The 20,390-nt window shown below is 40.3% G+C and overlaps 2 protein-coding genes across 4 annotated transcripts in view; both read right to left on the bottom strand.

Moving 5' to 3' along the window:
- The window catches only part of mypn (myopalladin), a 19,774-nt gene extending 9,166 nt beyond the window's left edge, over positions 1–10,608 (bottom strand). For all 3 annotated transcript variants that reach the window (XM_086165778.1, XM_086165785.1, XM_086165770.1), the window contains exons 1-7: positions 10,462–10,608; positions 7,127–8,215; positions 1,367–1,542; positions 1,235–1,277; positions 762–1,134; positions 172–246; positions 1–85 (exon numbers count right to left, since the gene is read on the bottom strand). The exon at positions 1–85 is cut by the window's left edge and continues 57 nt beyond it. In XM_086165778.1, the coding sequence (XP_086021904.1) occupies positions 1–85; positions 172–246; positions 762–1,134; positions 1,235–1,277; positions 1,367–1,542; positions 7,127–8,214 (1,840 nt within the window). In that variant the 5' untranslated portion in view covers position 8,215; positions 10,462–10,608. The remainder of the gene's footprint in view (positions 86–171; positions 247–761; positions 1,135–1,234; positions 1,278–1,366; positions 1,543–7,126; positions 8,216–10,461) is intronic.
- A 979-nt stretch (positions 10,609–11,587) lies between these two features.
- Positions 11,588–19,575, bottom strand: cacul1 (CDK2 associated cullin domain 1). The gene is made up of 8 exons (XM_086165797.1): positions 18,879–19,575; positions 16,968–17,094; positions 16,630–16,732; positions 16,454–16,549; positions 16,226–16,328; positions 15,471–15,560; positions 14,878–15,016; positions 11,588–13,913 (listed from the first exon to the last, which is right to left on the bottom strand). The coding sequence occupies exons 1-8, from the start codon at positions 19,189–19,191 to the stop codon at positions 13,871–13,873; spliced, it is 1,014 nt and encodes a 337-aa protein (XP_086021923.1). The 5' UTR covers positions 19,192–19,575; the 3' UTR covers positions 11,588–13,870.
- Between the last annotated feature and the right edge of the window lie 815 nt (positions 19,576–20,390).

The raw sequence follows: 20,390 nt of genomic DNA on the forward strand, positions 1-20,390 counted from the left end.
AGTCCACCCGGGGGGACGGCACTCCTTTGACACGGCACTCCAGCACCACCAGCTGGCCTTCTGAAGCCAGGAGGTCCTGCAGTCGCTGATGGAGAAGTAAAGGCGTAAGAGCACAGATGAACACATCATTGTCACTGGCAATGTGCTTGACATCCTTTGGAAAACAACTACCTTTGTGAAGACAGGAGCTGCCATGATAGATTGTCTGTTCAATGCTTGCAGGAAGTGTTGGTTAGATGTTTGACTCTAAAAAAAAAAAAAAAATAAGGAAAAATAAAGAAAAAAAAATCATAAAACATTTAAATGTTGCAGGTAAACTAAGGCAACACATACATAAATGTACTCTGACCAATTTGTTGCCCAAAAAAACTCTTATAATATTATCTAAAATAGTGAGATTCATCATAATGTCATCTTCATAGAAACTGGTACTGTTATTGTTGGTAAATAAATAAATATGTTCGAAACTATGCATAAGATAATTATCAGTAAATTAGGAATATTCTTTTTTTCACATTGGTAATCACTGATCTATTGCAGGGTTAGATATGTGATGCAGTGTGAGAGCTGTTTAATTCAAATGTCTGGGTGCATTTACTAGCTCCCTATATAAGAGTACACACTGTCTATTTATGGGTTCTATATATTTACTGTATATGTAGATATTTTGTTGAATACTAATGACTGGAAAAGGGTTCCACTACTATTTCTGTGTTCATCTTCTCTGTCCACCCGTCCGGGACGAGTCTTATCTGCTCTACCTCAGGCTGAGGTATTAATATCGGAGCTGCCTGTCCTGTGGAGGCAGTGGAGGCAGGTGTGGACTCTTCTGTGCTCTCTGGTTCCTCTGGCAGTGAAGTAGAAATCACTGGGACATGTGATTCTGTTGCCTCTATCTCAGCAGGATGAGGACTGGGGGTCACAAATGTGTTAGAAAACTCTTGGACTGGGATGGTTGTTGTCTGGACTGGAGTCTGAACAGGCTCTGGGTTGATCTGGCAGGCTGGCGAGGAGGGACCCTCCTCAGCTGGCTCCTCAGGTGATGCTGTAAGTGTTGCTGACAGACACTCTCTGACCTTTGTTGAGGGGGCTTGGCCCAGTGATGGGGCTGACTTTGATTGTTTCTTCTGCAGACTTTCAAAATCAAATGAAAGAAATAAAAATGTTTATTTGGTCAGCACTTTAGAGTAGCTTGGAGATTACTTTAAAATGAGTGTAAATTAATAGAACTCACTGGACGATGTTTTGCTCGACATCAGAATCTGAGGACGACGCTCCTAAAGGATTAAATAAAAAATTGTGCTTTTGCATACAACCTCTGCAAACGTGAAGGATTCAGTCACGCCACAATGAACACAATAATCACCTTCAATGTAGATTTCAGCTGATGTGGAGTCTGTACCATAGAAGTTTGACGCAAAGCAAGAATAACGTCCAGTATCTTCTTCAAATGCTTCAGTGATGATCAGAGAATGCAGATCACCATTGGTGATGATTTGAATGTCCGGGCTGTTTTCCAGCTCCTTTCCCTCACAAAACCATCTACAATTAAAAAACAACAAAAGACCTCTGTTCAGCTGAGAATTATTACATGCATAGATCCTTTCAATTATTAATTCATTCATTAACTAAAATACTTATCACTTATCCTGCAGTCAGGTCAGGCCATTCAGTCTCTCATTCACACATCTGGCTAATTTAGTCTTTAAATAACTTGCAGCATATTTTCGGAGATGCATCGATGCGATTGTAAAACGTTAGATTGATTCAATATTTTATACAACACTTCATCAAATGAAAACTAATGTAAATAGCAATGTATTACTATTCCTAAGTGCTTGAGAGTGATCAGTTACACCACACTACCTCATACATCACTTTATTTTGACCATGTGACTCTCCTCATTTATGAATTGGCATTTAACAGCTAAGTTTTAACCTAATACAGACACAGGAATGTTTTTATTCTAATTCATATTCAAATTATATAATAACACAGAACTGACAACTATTGGTGTGAAAAAGACAGCAGAAAGAAATCAGTGGAGAAGGAACGACCCTTGAAATAAAAAAAAAAAGGTAAGTGCTTCTTGTCTGTGAGTAGCAAGGAGCTACTAAATGTTGATACCATCTTCATAAAAAGTCTTCACACACAGTCATCAAACAGATTGCAACAACTCATTTAAACTCTTAATTGCATTGCTGTGGTTCTGTTGCAGCTGATCAAATGCAACTTTTCTTCACAAGTTTCAGTCAGGTCAATAAGTATTTGATCCCCCTGTGATTTTTCAAGTTCTCCCACTTAGAAATAATGGCGAGGTCTAAAATTTCCGTTGCTGGTGGATTTCCACCGTGAGAGACAGAATCAAAAAGAAAAATTGGAACTCACATTGTATGATTCTTTAACAATTTAAGTATTTGATCCCTTGCTTATCAGCCAGATTTCTGACCCTCAAAGACCTGTTCCTCTGCTTTTAAAGAGTCCAACTGCACTCTGCTCATCATTCTAATTGAGTAGCACCTATTTGAGGTTGTTAGCTTTCTTAAAGACACCTGTGTACCCTAATAATCTGTCAGAAGTGTAGCAGTCAACATGAGTAAAACCAATTTATTTGGAAATTACAGGGTTGAATAAGTGTTTGATTCCTTGTGTCAAACCATTCTAATATTGTAGGTCTTCACCAGGTTTGCACACACTGCAGCAGGGATTTTGGCCTACTCCTCCATACAGATCCTCTCTAGAACTCTCAGGCTTTGGGGCTGTCACTGAAAATTCAGAATTCCAGCTCCCTCCAAAGATTTTCTGTTGGATTTAGGTCTGGAGGCTGGATGGGCCACTCCAGAACCTTGATAGGCTTCTTACGGAGCCACTCCTTGGTTTTCCTGGCCGTGTGCTTCATTGTCATGTCGGAAGACCCAGCCATGACCCATCTTTAATGCTCTGACTGAGGAAAGGAGATTTTTGCCCAGTATCTCACAATTCATGGCCCCGTTCACCCTCTCCTTAATACCGTGTAGTTGTCCTGGCCCCTGTGCTGAAACACAACCCAGAGCATGATTCTTCAATCCCCATGGTTCACTCTAGGTATGGTATCATTGAGATGATACTCATCCTTCTTCTTCCTCCAAACATGGCGAATGGAGTTAAGACCAAAAAGTTCTATTTTGGTCTCATCTGACCACAAAACTTCCTGGAAAACTTCAGACAGGCCTTGACATGGGCTGACTCAAGCAGGGGTACCTTCCATGATTTTAAATCATTATGTCTCAGTGTATGACTGAATGGAAACAGCCTTGGAAACGGTGGTCCCAGCTGTCTTCAGGTCATTGACCAGCTCCTCCCGTGTAGTTTTGGGCTGATTCTTCACCTTTCTTAGCATCATCGATACCCCACAAGGAGAGATCTTCCGTGGGACCCCAGTCCGAGAGGCAGTGACAGTCATCGTTTGTCTCTTCCATTTTCAGACAATGGCTCCAACAGTTCTTTTTTCACCAAGCTGCTTGGCAATCGCTATGTAGCCCATTTCCAGCTTTGTGAAGGTCAACAATTTTGTCTCTTGTGTCTTTTGATAGTTCTTTCTCCTGTTGGCTGCTACACTTTTGACAGATTATTAGGGTACACAGATATCTTTAAGAAAGCTAACAACCTCAAATAGGTGCTACTCCATTAGAATGAAGAGCAAAGTGTAGTTTGACTCTTTAAAAGCGGAGGAACAGGTCGTTGAGGGTCAGAAATCTGGCTGATAACCAAGGGATCAAATACTAATTTGACCCTGTAATTTACAAATCTATTGTTAAAAAAAAAATCATACGATGTGATTTCAATTTTTTTCTTTTTGATTCTGTCTCTCACAGTGGAAATGCACCAACGATGAAAATTTTAGACCCCTCCATGATTTCTAAGTGGGAGAACTCGCAAAATCACATGGACATCAAATATGTATTGACCTCACTGTATTTCACTTCCATTTTAGTACTTGACCTTTAGAAAAAATGTCTTTCTTTATTTAGCATGTAAATTTCCTGTGCATCGTGTATTAGCAAGTGTATTCGCAGTCCCTATGTCCTGTATTGTAAGTCGCTTTGGATAAAAGCGTCTGCCAAATGCAATGTAATGTAATGTAATGTAATGTAATGTAATGTAATGTAAAGTCATTTTCATAGAGTTTCCTCTTATAGTGGCCAAGGTGCTTCTATGAGGCTGATACAATACTGCGTCTTTCCCCTTTCTAGTAAAGTTATGGCGGCCAAAAGAAATGGTTTTGATGAGCAAGCCCGATTCCCATTCCCTGTAAGAAACACCAGCCTGCTCTCCCAGTTTAGAGCCAGTCACAACATCAAGAACATGGAGGACAAATGAAATTCAAGTTTTTGACGCTGAAAATGTGTTCTTTTTGAGACATTTGCAATATCAAAATGTATATCCAAAAGGAAATATTAATCCTATAAATGGCATACCATTCAATTATTTATTACAATGTATCCAACAATCACAAAATAATCAATTTATGTTTGCATAGCATTTACTAGAAAACGGATGTGTATTATAAGTCAAATTGCAGTGTTTTCTACAGATTTATTGGATATGCAAAAGTCTCACTGGCAGATGTAGAATGTCTACAGAAAGCCCACATCTACATGCACATAAAATATAAAAGACATTTTACTACAGGGGAACTGAGCACAGACTGTAAGATTTGCATTTTGAATAGATATAGTATATTGTAATTTTGAGGATGGATTTTTATGCACAACTGTCCATTTTAGTTTAAAAATAACAATACATTTGGGTTCCAATTGGGTAATTTAAAAAGAGTTCTTTAAATTACAGACAATAGCCATAAAAAATAAGTGAATGATCAAAATAAAAAGTGAGACTAATAAGACATGCAGAGCCTCACTTCTATTGGACATCAACAAAGTTTGAGTTGGCAACAGTCAATTCGCCTTCTAAAACTATTATAGCATCTTTTACCTTCCCTGTGCTAGCCAGCAAACTGTCTAACAGATTCTGGTGCTACGACTAATAATAGCAGGAGGCGTTGACGCTTTTTAATATTCTGCCAACAAACAGGAATGGCGCGATGTGATGAAACATCATCTTACATAAATCCTAGCTTGTGCTTTCATCAAGCTCATATATCTGCCTTTTCAACCAACTTGAAAGCAAAAAATGCTGAGCCATCACAACTTCAGAAAAATGTGGCTGATATTTAGGTGACTCGTTTCATGAATTTCTAAATTTAGGATGAAAACAAGAAGCTGTGCAGAGATTCCTTTTCCAGAACTTGGATGCAACACAAGTAATGCTGCTGTGAGAGTGTCATTACTAGTGAGTAATGGTCTAAATTGAAAGCATGAGTAGTAAAGGGGATGACTGGTCTGTGAGGCAGAGACTCCGCTTGCTGCACCTGTCAAGGCTATTTTCCCTCTGAGCTCAGAACCAGTGAGGAGATTCCCTCTGGTGACCCAAATGTTAATGCACCACACTAAACATAGACCCACAATGCACACAATGTGAGAGCCTAACACACTATATACAACACACACTGTGCTAAATCAATGAGAAATATTGATTAGACAACTCTGTTGTGCCTACCAGTCACACTTGGTGGACAGCATCCCTTGAGATCACAATAAAGTCAACAACTGCTATGACAAAATTTGAAAAATAAGAGTCAGGCTACAGGGAAACATCTTAACTTAGGTGGAAACACATGAACATGTTGTACAAACAATCCAGATAAAAATTCCGACCAATGAACCAAATGATCTTACCAAACTCCGTATGCTCATGCTTGTGTCAAGAGCTCTTTTAATTCCATTATCAGATGCGACTACAGCTCGCGGTGCCAGTCTGGTCTAAAAATGGCAGAGAGCTACATTCTCCCTGGACAAGTATATGTTAGTGGCTCAACAATGTTCAGTCAGCCCAATAAGCCCATGCCCCTTAAACTCTGATACCTCAGTCCAAGGCTCCATTGTTCCTGGAAGAGTAACATATGTCTAAGGACGGATTTAAAACAAACTGACTGATACACACAAAACAGTATGAAAGCCACCAAGATCATAGTGGCCTTAGGTAATTAGTCTTAAAAAATGCTTATTTCTGGAAATCAGATACACCTGATGCAGTGTGAGCTGTTAATCGTCGTATTTTTAGAAAAAACTGCAACAGAAAACCTTTTGTAAAACTTAAGTTCCAACACAACATTGCTGATTCAATTGTCATTCCAATTTATCCACTAGTGTTGGGTTTGAGGTAGTGCTTATATCAATATTTCAAATTGCAAAAAAATCTGATGAAAATGTATCATACAAATAGTATTGAAAAATAGCCCTAATGTTGCAGTTCAGAATAATGACGGACAACAGGGAGCTGAGGGTCTGTGCATTCTGTTGATTCATTTAAATAAACCAGTAAAAAAAACTCTAGTGAGATCACGGTGGACAACCCTGTGTATATGTATGTATTCTTTTTTTTTTAACACTGTGAATCCCACTCTAAAATTATTCAACCTATCCACACACCTATATATGAGTCCAGAACCATTTTCTACAGGAAATTAACCACAGACTTATCTAACATTCCTGAACTTTTGCTATATTCAGTGAATACAATATATAATGTGAACTCCATTTTATCAGTACTTCTTCCCCTTATATTGTGCCTATCAGCACTTGGAGCTGCAGCAGAAGAAGGTGTGAAGTAGACACAGCAGATAATATTTAAACAACACCATCAGAGGTGGTATTAGGGATGGTGTCAGTTTTCACAAAAAAAATACAGAGAGCCATGACTTGGAATAAACACAGTGCAATTGCAAGGTTTATCAAATAATACTAACATAGTTTGGAAACACAACCATCTTACAGAGTCAGAAAAAGTCTCAGTAAATCATGGGCAGTAAAGCAAATCATCAAAACATATAAAGATGGATTATGTAATGGTTCAAACTGTGAGGCGCTGTCCTTCTGCTGGTACCGATTGAGAGGACAATCGGGGGCACGTATTGAATGACAGGCTTGAAGCAGAAAACACTGCAAATGAGGTGATCAACTTAAAAACGGCCACAACGAAAATTTAACACAAGAATGGGGACTGTTAACTAGAGATTTTTCTTACCGGACGTCAGGCACGGGGAGTCCTTGGACAATGCAGTCTAACTGGACTTTGCTGCCCTCTGGAACTTCTCTGCTTTTCAGTTTCTGGATGAAACGTGGAGGCTCACACATGGGATCTGATAAGGAGGAGGAAGGCACTGTCAAAGGGCAGCTGTCATCCTCCTCCATCTCCTGTGTGCCTGAGTTGTACTGAAGCTCCTCAGAAATCCTGCAGTCCTGAGACTCCATATCCCCAATTTCAGAGTCTAGCTGGACATCTTGTGGATGGCTAACAGCGGTATTGGTTACCTCCTCCTCCATCTCCACCTCTGCAGGAATAACAGGTCGCTCCCTGTTATCAGAGCCCAGGGGATAAACTGTCCCATCGTTCTGGTTCTTTCCTTGGATCCTGCTTCTGTGGGCTTTGCACGCTCTGGGTCGTACCCGTTTGGAGCTATTGGCTTTAAAAAGGGAGGAAAGCTCTTCAATGAAGTCTGCTGCTTTGTTGAGGAACTCCTTCTTGGATTGGGTCTCTGGGCCGTATGGGGCGTTCCTTGATGACCTGTTCAAGTTGTCCAGTCCGTCGATGGAGCCTTTGCTGTTCTTGATCATGTTGTCCTGCTGTGTAGGGGTTTTATGCATCTTTCTGTCTGATGCCAGGGTTGTGTGAGATGCTGGAAATTCTTCAAAATTAGAAGATGGCTGGGTGAAGGGCACAGCTGAAGGGTCACCAGGAAAGGATTTCAAAAGGGGAACAATTGAGGCAGCAGAGGAGGGGGGTGAGATGTTACACAGGGTTGACGCTGAGACAGGGCCCTTAACCTCTGCCCTCTCCTCACGAGGGTCGTGTCCAATGGCTTGGCAGGCCAAGTTAACACTCTTATCCAGCTCCTCTTCGCTGAGGAAGGCTGACAGGTCTGGACATTGGTTGTCATTTTGGCTCATAGAGTCCTCTGCCTTTCCTTTTAGTGAACCATAGATCTGAAGGCGTGAGGACAATGCATCCGAGCAGCTTATTTCATTGTGGCACTGCTGGGGTCTTGCCTCGGCCTGGTAGGTGTCCCTTAAGAGCTGAGAGAGTGATAGAGCCTGATTGTTGTTGTCTTGCATTCTGGGAAGCAATTGCAAGAAATCCAATTATGTTCATGCATTCATTCGTTATCTATACCACCAATAAAATTGCAGTCAATATTAATTATGTTGGAAACAGGTGCTTACAATGCAAAGTATCACATTGTTTTTTAGGAGGACCACTTATTTTCCAGGTATGTCAGTAAATTAAATTAAATATTGTAGAACTTGATATATATATAAAATAACCGTTTCTGTTCCTTGCAATATAAAGGATACAGGTCCTACTGAATGTTTCCTTTATTTTCAGAATTATACATATATTGACTTTATCTTGTGCTGTCCATTTTGAAAATACTCTGCAGTCAGAGGGAAACCCCTGGCAAAGACACACAGGGTGAAAGTGGCAGGGGAACAAGGGCTCAGCCAATCCTGGGCTTTTGGGAGCCTATACCTATTTGGGTGTAAAAATGTTCAGTCAGCTGATATTTGAATGTTGTACTATTGTTATACATACTATTGTTAATCTCAAGACATTGTATTGCTGTTGAAAGCCTCAAAAGGAATCTGACATTTGACAATGAAATCGTAAACTACATCTGATCTTGAAATTCAACCAAATATCAAAATTTATGTTTGGCTACAGCTTTGTGTCTGCCTGAAATATCAGATCAATGTTTATCTACAAAAACTGATTAGTTGAATTTTACAACCTGCCAACATGTGTGACTATAATTGCATTTTTGAAAGACCAACAATGGACAATAATATAAGCTGAGTAATATGTCAGTCAGATTCTAGCTGTTGTTTTTTGGGGTGGATCGTGGATGTTGAAGAAAACTTTATGCAATAGTGTGCGTGTGCTGGCTTATTGCATGTTTACAGGAGAGCAGTTCTATGGAGTACTATGATCTATGGAGTACAGTCCATTTACATGCATTTGGGAATAAATATTGTTAAATTGAGGATAAACCCTAAACTATGTGTCATTTGTAAACTAACCTTAATAAAACAAAATTGAGGGTTCCACTTATTGTGAGTCTGCAAATGTTGGATTAAAATAGCATTTAAAATAACTTAATTATAAGCTGTTGAGAAAAAGGGACTCAATCAGGAAACCTATGTCAGCGAGTAAGGACTCAATGAAAAATGCGGTCAGATTTAATTATAACTTGCAATAGAAATGCACGGACCCCTGAACGACCTCTGAAATGATGATTAGTTTGACGGTCATGGAACTTTACATTACATATACATATACATATACATATACATTTACCTATACATATACATATACATATACATATAAACTGAGTTCCTTGTATAAGCTTTCACAGATTTAAATGTAACCATGCTATCAGAGAGAGCAAAACCTTTCCCCAACATTCAACAGTGTGTTACTTCTTCCCTACACCTGACTACTTTATTTGTGAATGTTTTCATTTTGTGCCTTTTTTCCTTTTAAATCTAACAGAAATATATATTGAGTATATTTTTGCTGCAAAATACAACATTTGTTAAAAACATATTTCAAAGAATACAGAGAATGCAGTCAAGAACAGAGCATATGTTACAGAAATAAATTTTGATTTTAGCCTTCCACTGGGCTTGACAGCACGTTGCATTTATAATCTTACACTACATCTGAAGGGATCCATGCAGATTTTCTGACCCTATCCACCTTTGACCAACACATACTACAGCGAGTCTTTGCACAACTTTTTGACTCTCGGCATGTGCACGTTATTGAATCCAGACATGAGATAGGGCACGCATGTGCTACTGACAGTCAGCATATTAAAGGGAGGCAGCAATGCCCTTCCAACGGACCTGAAGTTGCAGCTGTTGTGTACATTAATCTTTTGCAAACACGCTCCAAGCCTACCAAGTCATATCTAATAATAGCAAGGGGTCGGCTTACATGAAGGAAATACAAAAAAAACAACAAAAAAAAAAACCAGGACTCCCTCATCTTTCGCAGTCTGGTTATCAAGACAATTTTGATCAGTCACACATTAATTTTACTTCTACAATAATGATTATGAGAAAAACTGCTGGTTAGAGGCAACGTTCATTGCAGGATTAACAAAACACACATCCAAGCAGATTGAGATAATTTAATTAAGTTGGTACATAACATCCACTTTCTAAATAAAACTAGCCTCATGCCTGTCATGGCTCAGTGTCAGAGATTTTCTGAGGCTATAGGCTGAATGAGGCAGATGTCAAAGCATAGTCATTAGGAGCTCATGAACAATAACTGAATTGGGGGATGTTGTGATTTACCTTCAGAATAAACCCAGCCGGCCTCTGTAAAGGGATGGGTAAATCCGAGTGCACCTGTGCTCAAAAAGGCTCAGTTTTTCCAGTTGCTGCCACTTGGGAAAATCTTGGACACGGGCAGCTGCCCAGCCTTCCCGGTTTTCTCGCACAGAGTTAACCTTGAAGTTTACAGGCAAATATTGAGGTGAGTAGCTACGGTAACCTGTCACCAGTAAAAGTAGCAACATTTGTCAGTGCAAGAGTTGCAGGTTATTTTGGGGAGGCCTGGCCCCATATACTTGGGTGGTGTCCTTGCTCATTGGCCAACGGGGGCGTGCTGTAAAGGGATTCCACCTTCAGAGACTTCTGTCACACACAAGTTGAGTCCCTAGCTGTAACTTACCCATTTACATCCAAATGGTCATTGTTATTACTGATGCTTTATAATACCAAAGTATATTACATTGCCTCATTACACTTTATAGAAAAAAAATAATTTAGTTACTTTTGGGTAACTATACACCATCACCTAGGATACCCCATCCAAATAGTGCCACTTAAGCCCTTAAATGCTGTGCTAATGGTTTTCAATGGCCTTAGTCCATTCTTTAATTATTGATAACTGCTATTCTATTAAGCCTTTTCCAGCCAAATGTAGAATAAGAAAATCTTAAAAAATGTATTTGGTTTGTCCAGAATGGATATATTTATGGTGACAACTCTTCACTTGTTGCAACATCATCTTAAATGAGATAAGAAATGAGAAAATAGTGTCACTATAAATCACTATATTTACTGTATAATTGAGTATGTGGCGCATATGTAAAGTTTTCTTCTGCACCTTGCACAAATGTAGTTGCCTAGATATACAGCCATTTGTACAGATGTAGTCTTTCAGATGTACAATATATCTAGATATAGGAGTCAAATTTTTTTATCAGATTCTTACTCTGATCTTATTTGATTTCTATGTTCCCATTTTATCTACTAATTTTTCTATACATAAATGTTGTATTTGCTACCCCTTTGGCCCACTATTTAACCATTGGTTACAAATGAATGGTTTTGTGATTCTCACATCGAAAAGGTAATTAAATAAGTAATGAATGCGGTGCCTGTGACTCTGATATTTGCTATTGAGCAGGTCATCCAGTGTGAAATCTGTGTTCATGTTAATGAAATTAGTTTATTGGTAAGACAGACAGTGAGGGAAACAAATCTGGACGAATAAACACAAAATAGCAAAGCATCTATATTACACTTAAAACAGTGTAAAAAAAAAAACAAAAAAAACTTGTATCAAAATACTTATGAATCATTACACAAAAATGCCTGTGGCAAAAGCTGGTGAATGTTGACTACCACACAAAGAAATACTATTTACACCATGACAAGGCTGCACACCAGGAACTTTTCATATACAAGTACCACAGAGATAGACCAACAATATTTGCATATAATTTTACATGAAAAGTTTTTCAAGCATCAGGTTCAATACAGGCAAGTTAAGTTGAAGTATCAAACTTTTTCCTGGCACTCTCACATGGTAATCCCTACCAATCCTACGCAAAGGCTAAAACAAAGTTGAGATTCAAACCAAACAAAAGATGCAGGTCAACCAAAGATTAAAAAGCTGTTGGAACAAAATGGACTTATGTTTAGTGACTTTAACAGAATTTGAATGATTCCAGCTTGAATTCAAAGCATTATAACACAATTGTGCTGCAAATTCTCTTTGGCATGAGTGGAAAATACACTGTGAAGGCAATCTGAGAGACTAGGTGAAGTTCAGCGACAGACCCTTTGTTCCAGTGTTTTACCGCTCTCATTTGCATGGACTGAAGTCACTTGGTTCACGGCCACTATGAGAAAAAACTAACACATGGACAATTTAATTAGCAGCAATTATGATGAGGAAAGGAATGGATATTTTTCAGAAGCCCTTTACTTTATGATACATATATCAACTGAGGTATTTTAGATGGGAGACTTCATGCCATTTTCTCTTTCTTGCAATGTCAAGCTATTTTTTTTCTTCTTTTTTTTAATATTTCCAATGTTGAACTGACCTCTTAGGTCAGGGGTGGGCAAACTTTTTGACTCAGGGGCCTCATCGACTTTTAAAATTTGACAAACGGGCCTGGTCACCACAAGATACGATACATATAGAAAACGCAATCGTTCACAGTACACATCAGACATGTATAACATTTGCTTTGAAAATAAAACCAGCTTGGTTTTGAAGGCTCTGAAGTTTTGCTTGCATTTCATGCACAAACCAATTTTTCCCTCGTAGCTTCACGTCTAGCTCATTCATGTGTGTCAGTATGTCCACAGTAAAGGCCAAATAACAAATCCAATCTGTGTCATTCAGCTCAGGAAAATCCAAAAATGAAATAATCTCCTGTTTGAGCTCCCACATTCTTTGATCCAATCATTCGCATCAAGTATGAATTCTGCACCAATCTTTGGGGGCCGAATTAAAAAGACTAACGGGCCTGATGTGGGCCTGCAGGCTGTAGTTTGCCCACCCCTGTCTTAGGTGATGTACTCATTTTTGGGACAATTTTTTTTGTCTTAATCATAGTTAATTCATGAGAGATTTTTGACATATATGCTCACCTTAAGAAACAATTGTCACTTTAAGGTTATAGCCTACTAATTTATAAGTGGATTGGTTTCTTTCAATATCTAAAAGAAATTTTATTCATATTCTTTAGTTAACCTCTCGGTTAATTTTTAGGAAATGTAGGAATTGTTTTTGTAATTTCTGACTTTTAAAGCATATTCCTGATATCTTTCTTTGCATGCTATTTTAGTTTAAGAGGGGGACTAATAGCAAATGTTCCTTACTTTATCCATGCTAAAAATCAAGCATATTTAGAAAACAATGATTGGCAAATAGGTAAAAAACACCAAATTAGGCAAGATGTTTCAAAAACTAAAATCAAGATTTTTAGCAGTTGATATGTTTCTATTAAAATATGTATCACAATTGTCCATATTAAATGACTATATCACAGATGGTAATGTTGGATGTAAATTAATATAGGTCGGCTCAAAAAGATAATCTTGATGAGCCCAGTCTACAAAAACTACACACGTCTATTTTTAGGTATTTAATAACCATCATCAGCCTATCCCTCCATAGGAAACCTGAACGGATACCATAAAGGCACTCTGATAATGAGGAAGAAGTGATTAAACACAGCAGCGTCCCACACATTCTGAAGTTGCATCAGGATGGTGGAGGAAAGCCCCATATGGACATCTGTGTGTCTCTTAGCATTATGTTTCTCTAAAGCAACTCAAGATTCCATCAGCTTCTCTCTTCACAGTGTTCAGTGTTTTTGTGTCAGACGAACCTGACACATTAAGATAGATGGAGGAGGCACAGTAACAGGTATGTGATGAGTCCAGTGATTCTGGCTCCCTATCGGGAGTCATCACTAGGCCGCTTCCGAGACTGGTCACCTCTGAAGGGCATGAAGAATATCAAAGTTACGATGTAAATCAGATTCAGAAATACAAATACTATATTGATCCAAGAGGCTACTCAGTAGAATAACATGCCCTCAAATATATTTCAAGTATTGCACCATTCATTTGGAGAAATGTGAATCTGCCAAATGTTCAACATTTACAAATTATACACTGCTCAAAAAAATAAAGGGAACACTTAAAAAACACATCCTAGATCTAAATGAATGAAATATTCTTATGAAATACTTTGCTCTTTACACAGTTGAATGTGCTGACAACAAAATCACACAAAAATGATCAATGGAAATCAATTGTATCAACCATGGAGGTCTGGATTAGGTCTGGAGGTCTGGACACTCAAAATTAAAGCGTAAAAACAAACTCCAGGCTGATCCAACTTTGATGTAATGTCCTTAAAACAAGTCAAAATGAATCTGTTGCTTCCTGAGTGGACACTATGATTTCACAGAAGTGTGATTGACTTGGAGTTACATTGTGTTGTTCAAGTGTTCCCTTTATTTTTTTGGGCAGTATATTTGGATGTCTCTTGAGTTTTGATGTTGATATTCAAACTCAAATTTAAATGTAAATTAATTGAATTTGAATCTATATCTTGGTATCTTGTTAGTTCCAAGTCCAACACTGGGTTTTAATGTCAAATGTAAATACAAAATCTGTATATCTTTTTGATATTAAACTGACATAGTTCTGGAGTTAAATGTATACCTCTTACAGCTGGTTGATACAGACTGTTTGATAGTATTATGTGTTTTAAACAAGTCAATTGATTAAAATCTTCCACAAATACCTTTTAAGTCCCAAAAATTCCATAACAAATAAAATTACAAATTGGGAAGCTGAGCACTGTTACTTGTGCATGTATCTCGCACTGTAACTTTACATTGGATACAAAATCCAGTATCGGTCAGACACCACAAACAATTATCTGAAACTGACCGTGGAAATCCATTCATGAATAGCTCCATCTGGAGCTTCTGGTCATGAGCAGCGTAGTCAGATAGTAGAGACTCCACAGCTGGAGGATTTATTTGTGGAATGAATCCAGAGAAGAGAGATGGTGCTAACTGGGCCCACTCTGCAAGAGAAACCCACCACAATGAAGGACTCAGATAACATTCAGGGGTAAAGGGGCTTCCAGTGAATGTTGATGGAAAATTTCATTGTGTAGTGAAGGCAAAAAAGGCCAGAGACATAGATGAAAGGAAAACATCTCATCCATCCAAAAGCTTCAAGGGTGTGAATCTGCACATTCCCACTGTTTTTCTGAGATCTTTTTCCTGATTATTTTCAGTGACAGTGAAACTGTCATGATTGTCAGGGATCTCATGAAAGTAATCAGTATTGTGTCCATTCTCTGTGAATGTGTTTGGGTCAGATAAATTGAGCAACTGTCTAAAAAGAACAATTTCGTTTGTAAAAAGATAAGATTTAAACAAGTCTCTTACAACTGGCAAACGTTTTTAAGAACTTTTATCATACATTTTTTTGGAGTTGCTCAGGTTTTCCTGTGCACCCGAGACACAGCTCACCTGGCCGGAGGCTGTGGAGGCCTTTAACCACACTGGCCATGGTCGACGGCTGCACTTCAAAGGGCATGGCGTGAGCTTTAATGAGAAGGGCTGACAGAAAAATATAGCATAATTATGTTAAGTTGACTGAGAAACCCATGCAACCTGTCCTTTTTAGATGTCCACACAACAGCATTTCAAGAAAAATCCCCCTTATTTCGCAGCTGTGCAGTTGACAGTCTGGCTTTTCAGATGTCATTACATACAGATCTGAATGTTCCGTCACTGATTCAATCAAATTGCTAAAGGTTTCTCAAAATAAGCCAATGACAGCCTGACATTTTACACTTGGTAGTTTTGATATGAAGTCTGGATAGTAGCTATTGAGGAAGAAGAATGCCAAAAACAGAACACCCCGTGGTATTCCAAATGGCTGCAGCAGCCAGAATGGATTGAGCTACCTGTTACTTATATTTACCCTGATTGGTTTTAGGTCTAGCCTGTTGAGATTATAGCACTGTTTGGTCTACAGTGGCGGTGGGTGATTTTTGTGCCTATTTTTTTAGCGTGCCTCGAGCCAGAAGTCTCGACAACATTTCTTTAAGCTTTCATAATGACAATAAAAAACTCTTGTCTTTACATTTACTCTTACATTCACATCTCTTGGACATCTGAAATCCACTCGATGGGATACGACTATTTATGGAGTTAGTGGAAGGCTAAATTGCGGCTGTCAGGACAGCCAAGAGAAACATCAGAAGAACAAATGTACTCACGCATCAGTGTGTTGATGTGTTTCTCTACAACCTGATCTGCAAACAGTTTCATCAGATCTTTTGTAAGGTCTCTATTCAGCTTTGACTCGATGTAGAATTTATTCTGAAAAGATAGTGAAATGAAAGAAATGTGGTTAATACATGGATGACAGATCTCTCTTTGGTTTCATTACCTATATTTAAAAAAATAGATATCTCAATGAAAATATTCTTTAACACAATACTTACCAAATACATGAATACTGGGACAATGCATTGGAGAGAGCCTGTATATTGACTCAGCACATTGTTGAAGGTCTCAATAAATTTTTCTGGTGGGCTAGCCTAAATAAAGCATTCAAATATTAGTCTGCATAGTAGTCACTATGTAATAGGCTTTGATTTCAGCTCCTGCTCTATCTTACTTGCAGATGGGCAGAAACTTGTTGCAGATGACTTGCTACTTTGGATGTCAAATCATTGTAGAGCAGCTCAGAGTGCTGCTGACATACACACTTGTACACATAGCTAGAAAAAGAAGATGACATTTCATTGACCAAAGATAAATAAGAAATTAAACAAGGTGTTTTGTCCTTTTTGCTTCAGCATAAGACAGGGATATTGTTTTACATGTATAAACGCGCACACCCACACTCACTCCGTCTTCTGCATATATATATATGTATATTTTTTTTTTCCTTGTACCACCTAGGCCTTCTTGAACCACACAGTTAAAACACTGATGAGGTATCTGCAGACTTACCTGTATATTTGTGCGTATGAGACTGAGATGTGATCTGTAGGACTTTGAATAAGCAGGCGATCAATCGCCTTCTCCAGGTTTGGCCAGTGGTTTTTCCTATAGTCTTCAACAGCCATTGCATGTAGAACTGAGAGAAAAGAAAACAGGTCAGCACGCAGATCCTCTTTGTTTATTTCTATTGGTCTGTTCCCTGCCAAATATAGCCGTGGTTTGAAAAGCGCCAGTTGTGGTTATGAGCCTCCAATGGTGCTGTGGCATCATTTCTTTGTTCATGCTTTTTCACTGTGTTTTCAAAAAAGGCAGTAGATTAAAATACAAGATAGGACTGGAAAAAACTTTGCCATAATTTATATCTATCCATGCATCCATCCATCCTCAACTGCTGAACCGGGATTGGGTCATGGGGGCAGCAGCCCAAGCAGAGGGGCCCAGACTTTGCTCTCCCGGCCACTTGGTCCAGTTCTTCTGGGAGCGTCATTCCCAGGCGTTCCCAGGCCAGCCAAGAGACTTAGTCCCACGTGCCCAGGCCACCTCCTGGTTGGACATGCCTGGAACACCTCACCAGGGAGGCATCCTGACCACATGCCCGAGCCACCTCATCTGACTCCTCTACACGTGGAGGAGCGGCGACTCTACTCGAAGCCCCTCATGGATGGCTGAACTCCTTGCCCTATCTCTGAGAGAGAACCCTGTGGAGAAAGCTCATTTCGGCAACTTGTATCCACAACCTTATTGTTTCAGGACCCTAAAAGGGTTGGGTAGTCTGAACACTGCTGGGTGCATAGGTACACACAACAGTCAGAACCCGTTCCCCAATCCAAAGACAGAGGGAGGCTACCCTCTCAGTCATTAGTTTGAACCCCAACATGCAGGTGCCCAGTTGGTTGGGGGGCAATCGATATGCCCATACCTGCCTGCTGCCTCTCACCGCTACTCTGGAGTGGAAAAAATCCAAACCCTCTCAAGAGGCCTGGTTCCAGAGCCCAAGCCGTGTGCCAAGGCTGTATCCAGCCAGAGCCTCACAGCCTTGTGAACTAGCTCAGGCTTGTTCCCCACCTGAGGCAATGTTCCATGTTCCTAGATCCAGCTTCTGCAACCACAGACTGGACTGCCACTGTCCTCCCCTGGCCACCACTCAGCTCGCATCGCACCTGACCCACTTTGCTCCTCATATCACCATCAAGCTCCCTTAATGGGCCTCGCTTCAGCGACCAACATCCAGGCAAGGGTCCATGTCCATTACTCTTCTTTGTCACTGGCGTCTTCTCATTCACGCTTTGTCTGGTCCATCGCCCAGGACCTGTTTGCCTTGGGCGACCCTACCAGAGGCATAAAGCCCCGGACATCTTAGCTCCTCGGATCACTGGGATATGCACGTCCCTCCACCACGATAAGGTGGTAGCCATAATTTATAGTAAAGTCAAAAATGATAACATCCTATAGATTCTAAGCATGGAGAGGCCTGTTTGAGTGGATGTGAACAACATTCATATCTTGCAGCTTCTTGAGCAGACAGTGGGGCACATAATTCTGGAAAAGGGTCGGACAGAGAGACTCGGATCTAAACCTAAATCCATCAACTAGATTCCAGATCCTGTCACATCCATCCATATCTGCACCTGCTGTCACTGACTCGTTACGTGTTTTGGACCCGTGATTTGCTGGTCCCGAGGCCTCTCGGATGTTAGGGAGACAAACCCACTTATTCCTGTCGCACTAGAGTCACACGGCCGGTAACGACGCAGAAGGAGTAATTCTTAAGAGGAATGTCTGAATAGGTGTTGTTGTTTTTCCCAGCCCCCAAGTTACCATTTGCGTTGCATGGTTTACCGGAAACAGGACATCGCGTTGTCTCGTTAGTGTCGTAACTACAGCCGTTAGCCACCTGCTGCCGTTCAGGAGTAAACTTACGGAACTTGGAGGTGGAGTCAAGTGTGAATTTTTCGTCGACGACAGCCGATTCGGCCGCGGTGTCCACCTCACTGACTTCACTGCTCTCGCTGCCAGAGTCCGAATCTATGAACTCTGACCCCCCGGTGCCGCCGGATCTTTGCTTCCCCCGTGGAACGGCTAATTCTCTCCCTGAACAGAAGGGCTGCGGGAGCGTCGTTCCTTCCGAAAGCTGGCTACTTAGATACGGGGGAACTTCGTTGCTGCCGTTGGCACGGTGGTTGTGGTTATGGTCATCTTTTACGTCCAGACTGTCATCCTCCATAGCCTCCATATCAGGGTGACCGAGCTCGGAAGGATGGCGTCAACGTACGAACATCGCCGAGGATAGGCGAGGTCTCCTTTTTTGACCAAGCGAGCTTCTTGGACTGTTTTAATCTCCGCAATGCATCGCAAGGAATTTTTACGACACGTCGTAACGCGAAAGCGTCTTTCTTCTTCGAGACATAGTTTAGCTGTGCTGTTAACGCAGAGATTTTGTATTACCCCCACCTGCTGTTACGGAGGACGGGTGCCCCTCACACTTGACTGCTAAACACACACTCGTTTCGAATAAACCATATTGCAGTATAATATAGCCAGACTCATTTTAATGGTGAAAAGTAGTCATTGTGCTGTTTGATATCTTTGTACCAATCTGAACATGGACAACAGAATACTAATGAGAGGGTTGTCACATGAGGTCAGAAAGAATATTCTAGACAAAAATGTTAAAAATAAAGGCTACAAGATCAATTCCAAGCAGCTTGATGTTCCTGTGATAATTGTTGCACATATTTTTCAGCAGTTAAAGATTCACACGACTGTAATTTCTGCTCCATTCGGCTTTTCCCTTCAAGGGTCGCCACAGTGAATCAACTCTCTCCATCTAACCTGTATCTCTGTATCCTCCTCTCTCAAACCAACTACCTTCATATCCTCTCTCACAACGTCCATAATCTTCTATTTGGTTCTCCTCGAGACCTCCTGCCTGGCAGCTCCAATTCTGGCATCCGTCTACCAATATATTCACAGTCCCTCCTTTGTACATGACCGAACCATCACAGTCTGGCTTCTTTGACCTTCTCTCCAATACGCCTAACATGTGCTGTTCCTCTGATAGACTAATTCCTGATCCTATCCATCCGGTCACTCCCAAAGAGAACCTCTACATCTTCATCTTTGCGACCCCTAGCTCTGCCTCCTGTCTTTTGGTCAATGTAACTGTTTCTAGGCCAGACAGCATCGCTGGTCTCACCACTGCCTTTAACACCTTTCCTTTCATTCTGGCCAATAGTCTTCTATCACATAGTACTCCTGACACTTTTCTCCATCCCATTCCAACTTGCTTGAACCCGTCTCTTCACCTCTTTTCCACACTCTCTGTTGCTCTGGACTGTTGACCCCAAGTACCTGAAATCCTCCAACTCCCTGATCTCCACTCCCTGGAGCCTCACCGTTCCACCTGAGTTCCTCTCATTCGCACACATATAC

Source organism: Fistularia commersonii, chromosome 2 (assembly GCF_037954325.1).
Source record: "Fistularia commersonii isolate RoL2024-O1a breed Wild chromosome 2, RoL_Fcom_v1.0, whole genome shotgun sequence".
Classification (NCBI taxonomy): Eukaryota; Metazoa; Chordata; class Actinopteri; order Syngnathiformes; family Fistulariidae; genus Fistularia; species Fistularia commersonii.

What these genes read in the sequence shown, in the direction of transcription:
- cacul1 (XM_086165797.1), bottom strand. Translation starts at nt 19,191, where the DNA reads ATGGAGGCTATGGAGGATGACAGTCTGGACGTAAAAGATGACCATAAC. An exon ending in TGACTCCACCTCCAAGTTCC is followed by an intron (nt 17,095 to 18,878) that starts GTAAGTTTACTC and finishes CTTTTCTCTCAG; the next exon opens with TTCTACATGCAATGGCTGTT. An exon ending in ACACATCAACACACTGATGC is followed by an intron (nt 15,561 to 16,225) that starts GTGAGTACATTT and finishes TTTTTCTGTCAG; the next exon opens with CCCTTCTCATTAAAGCTCAC.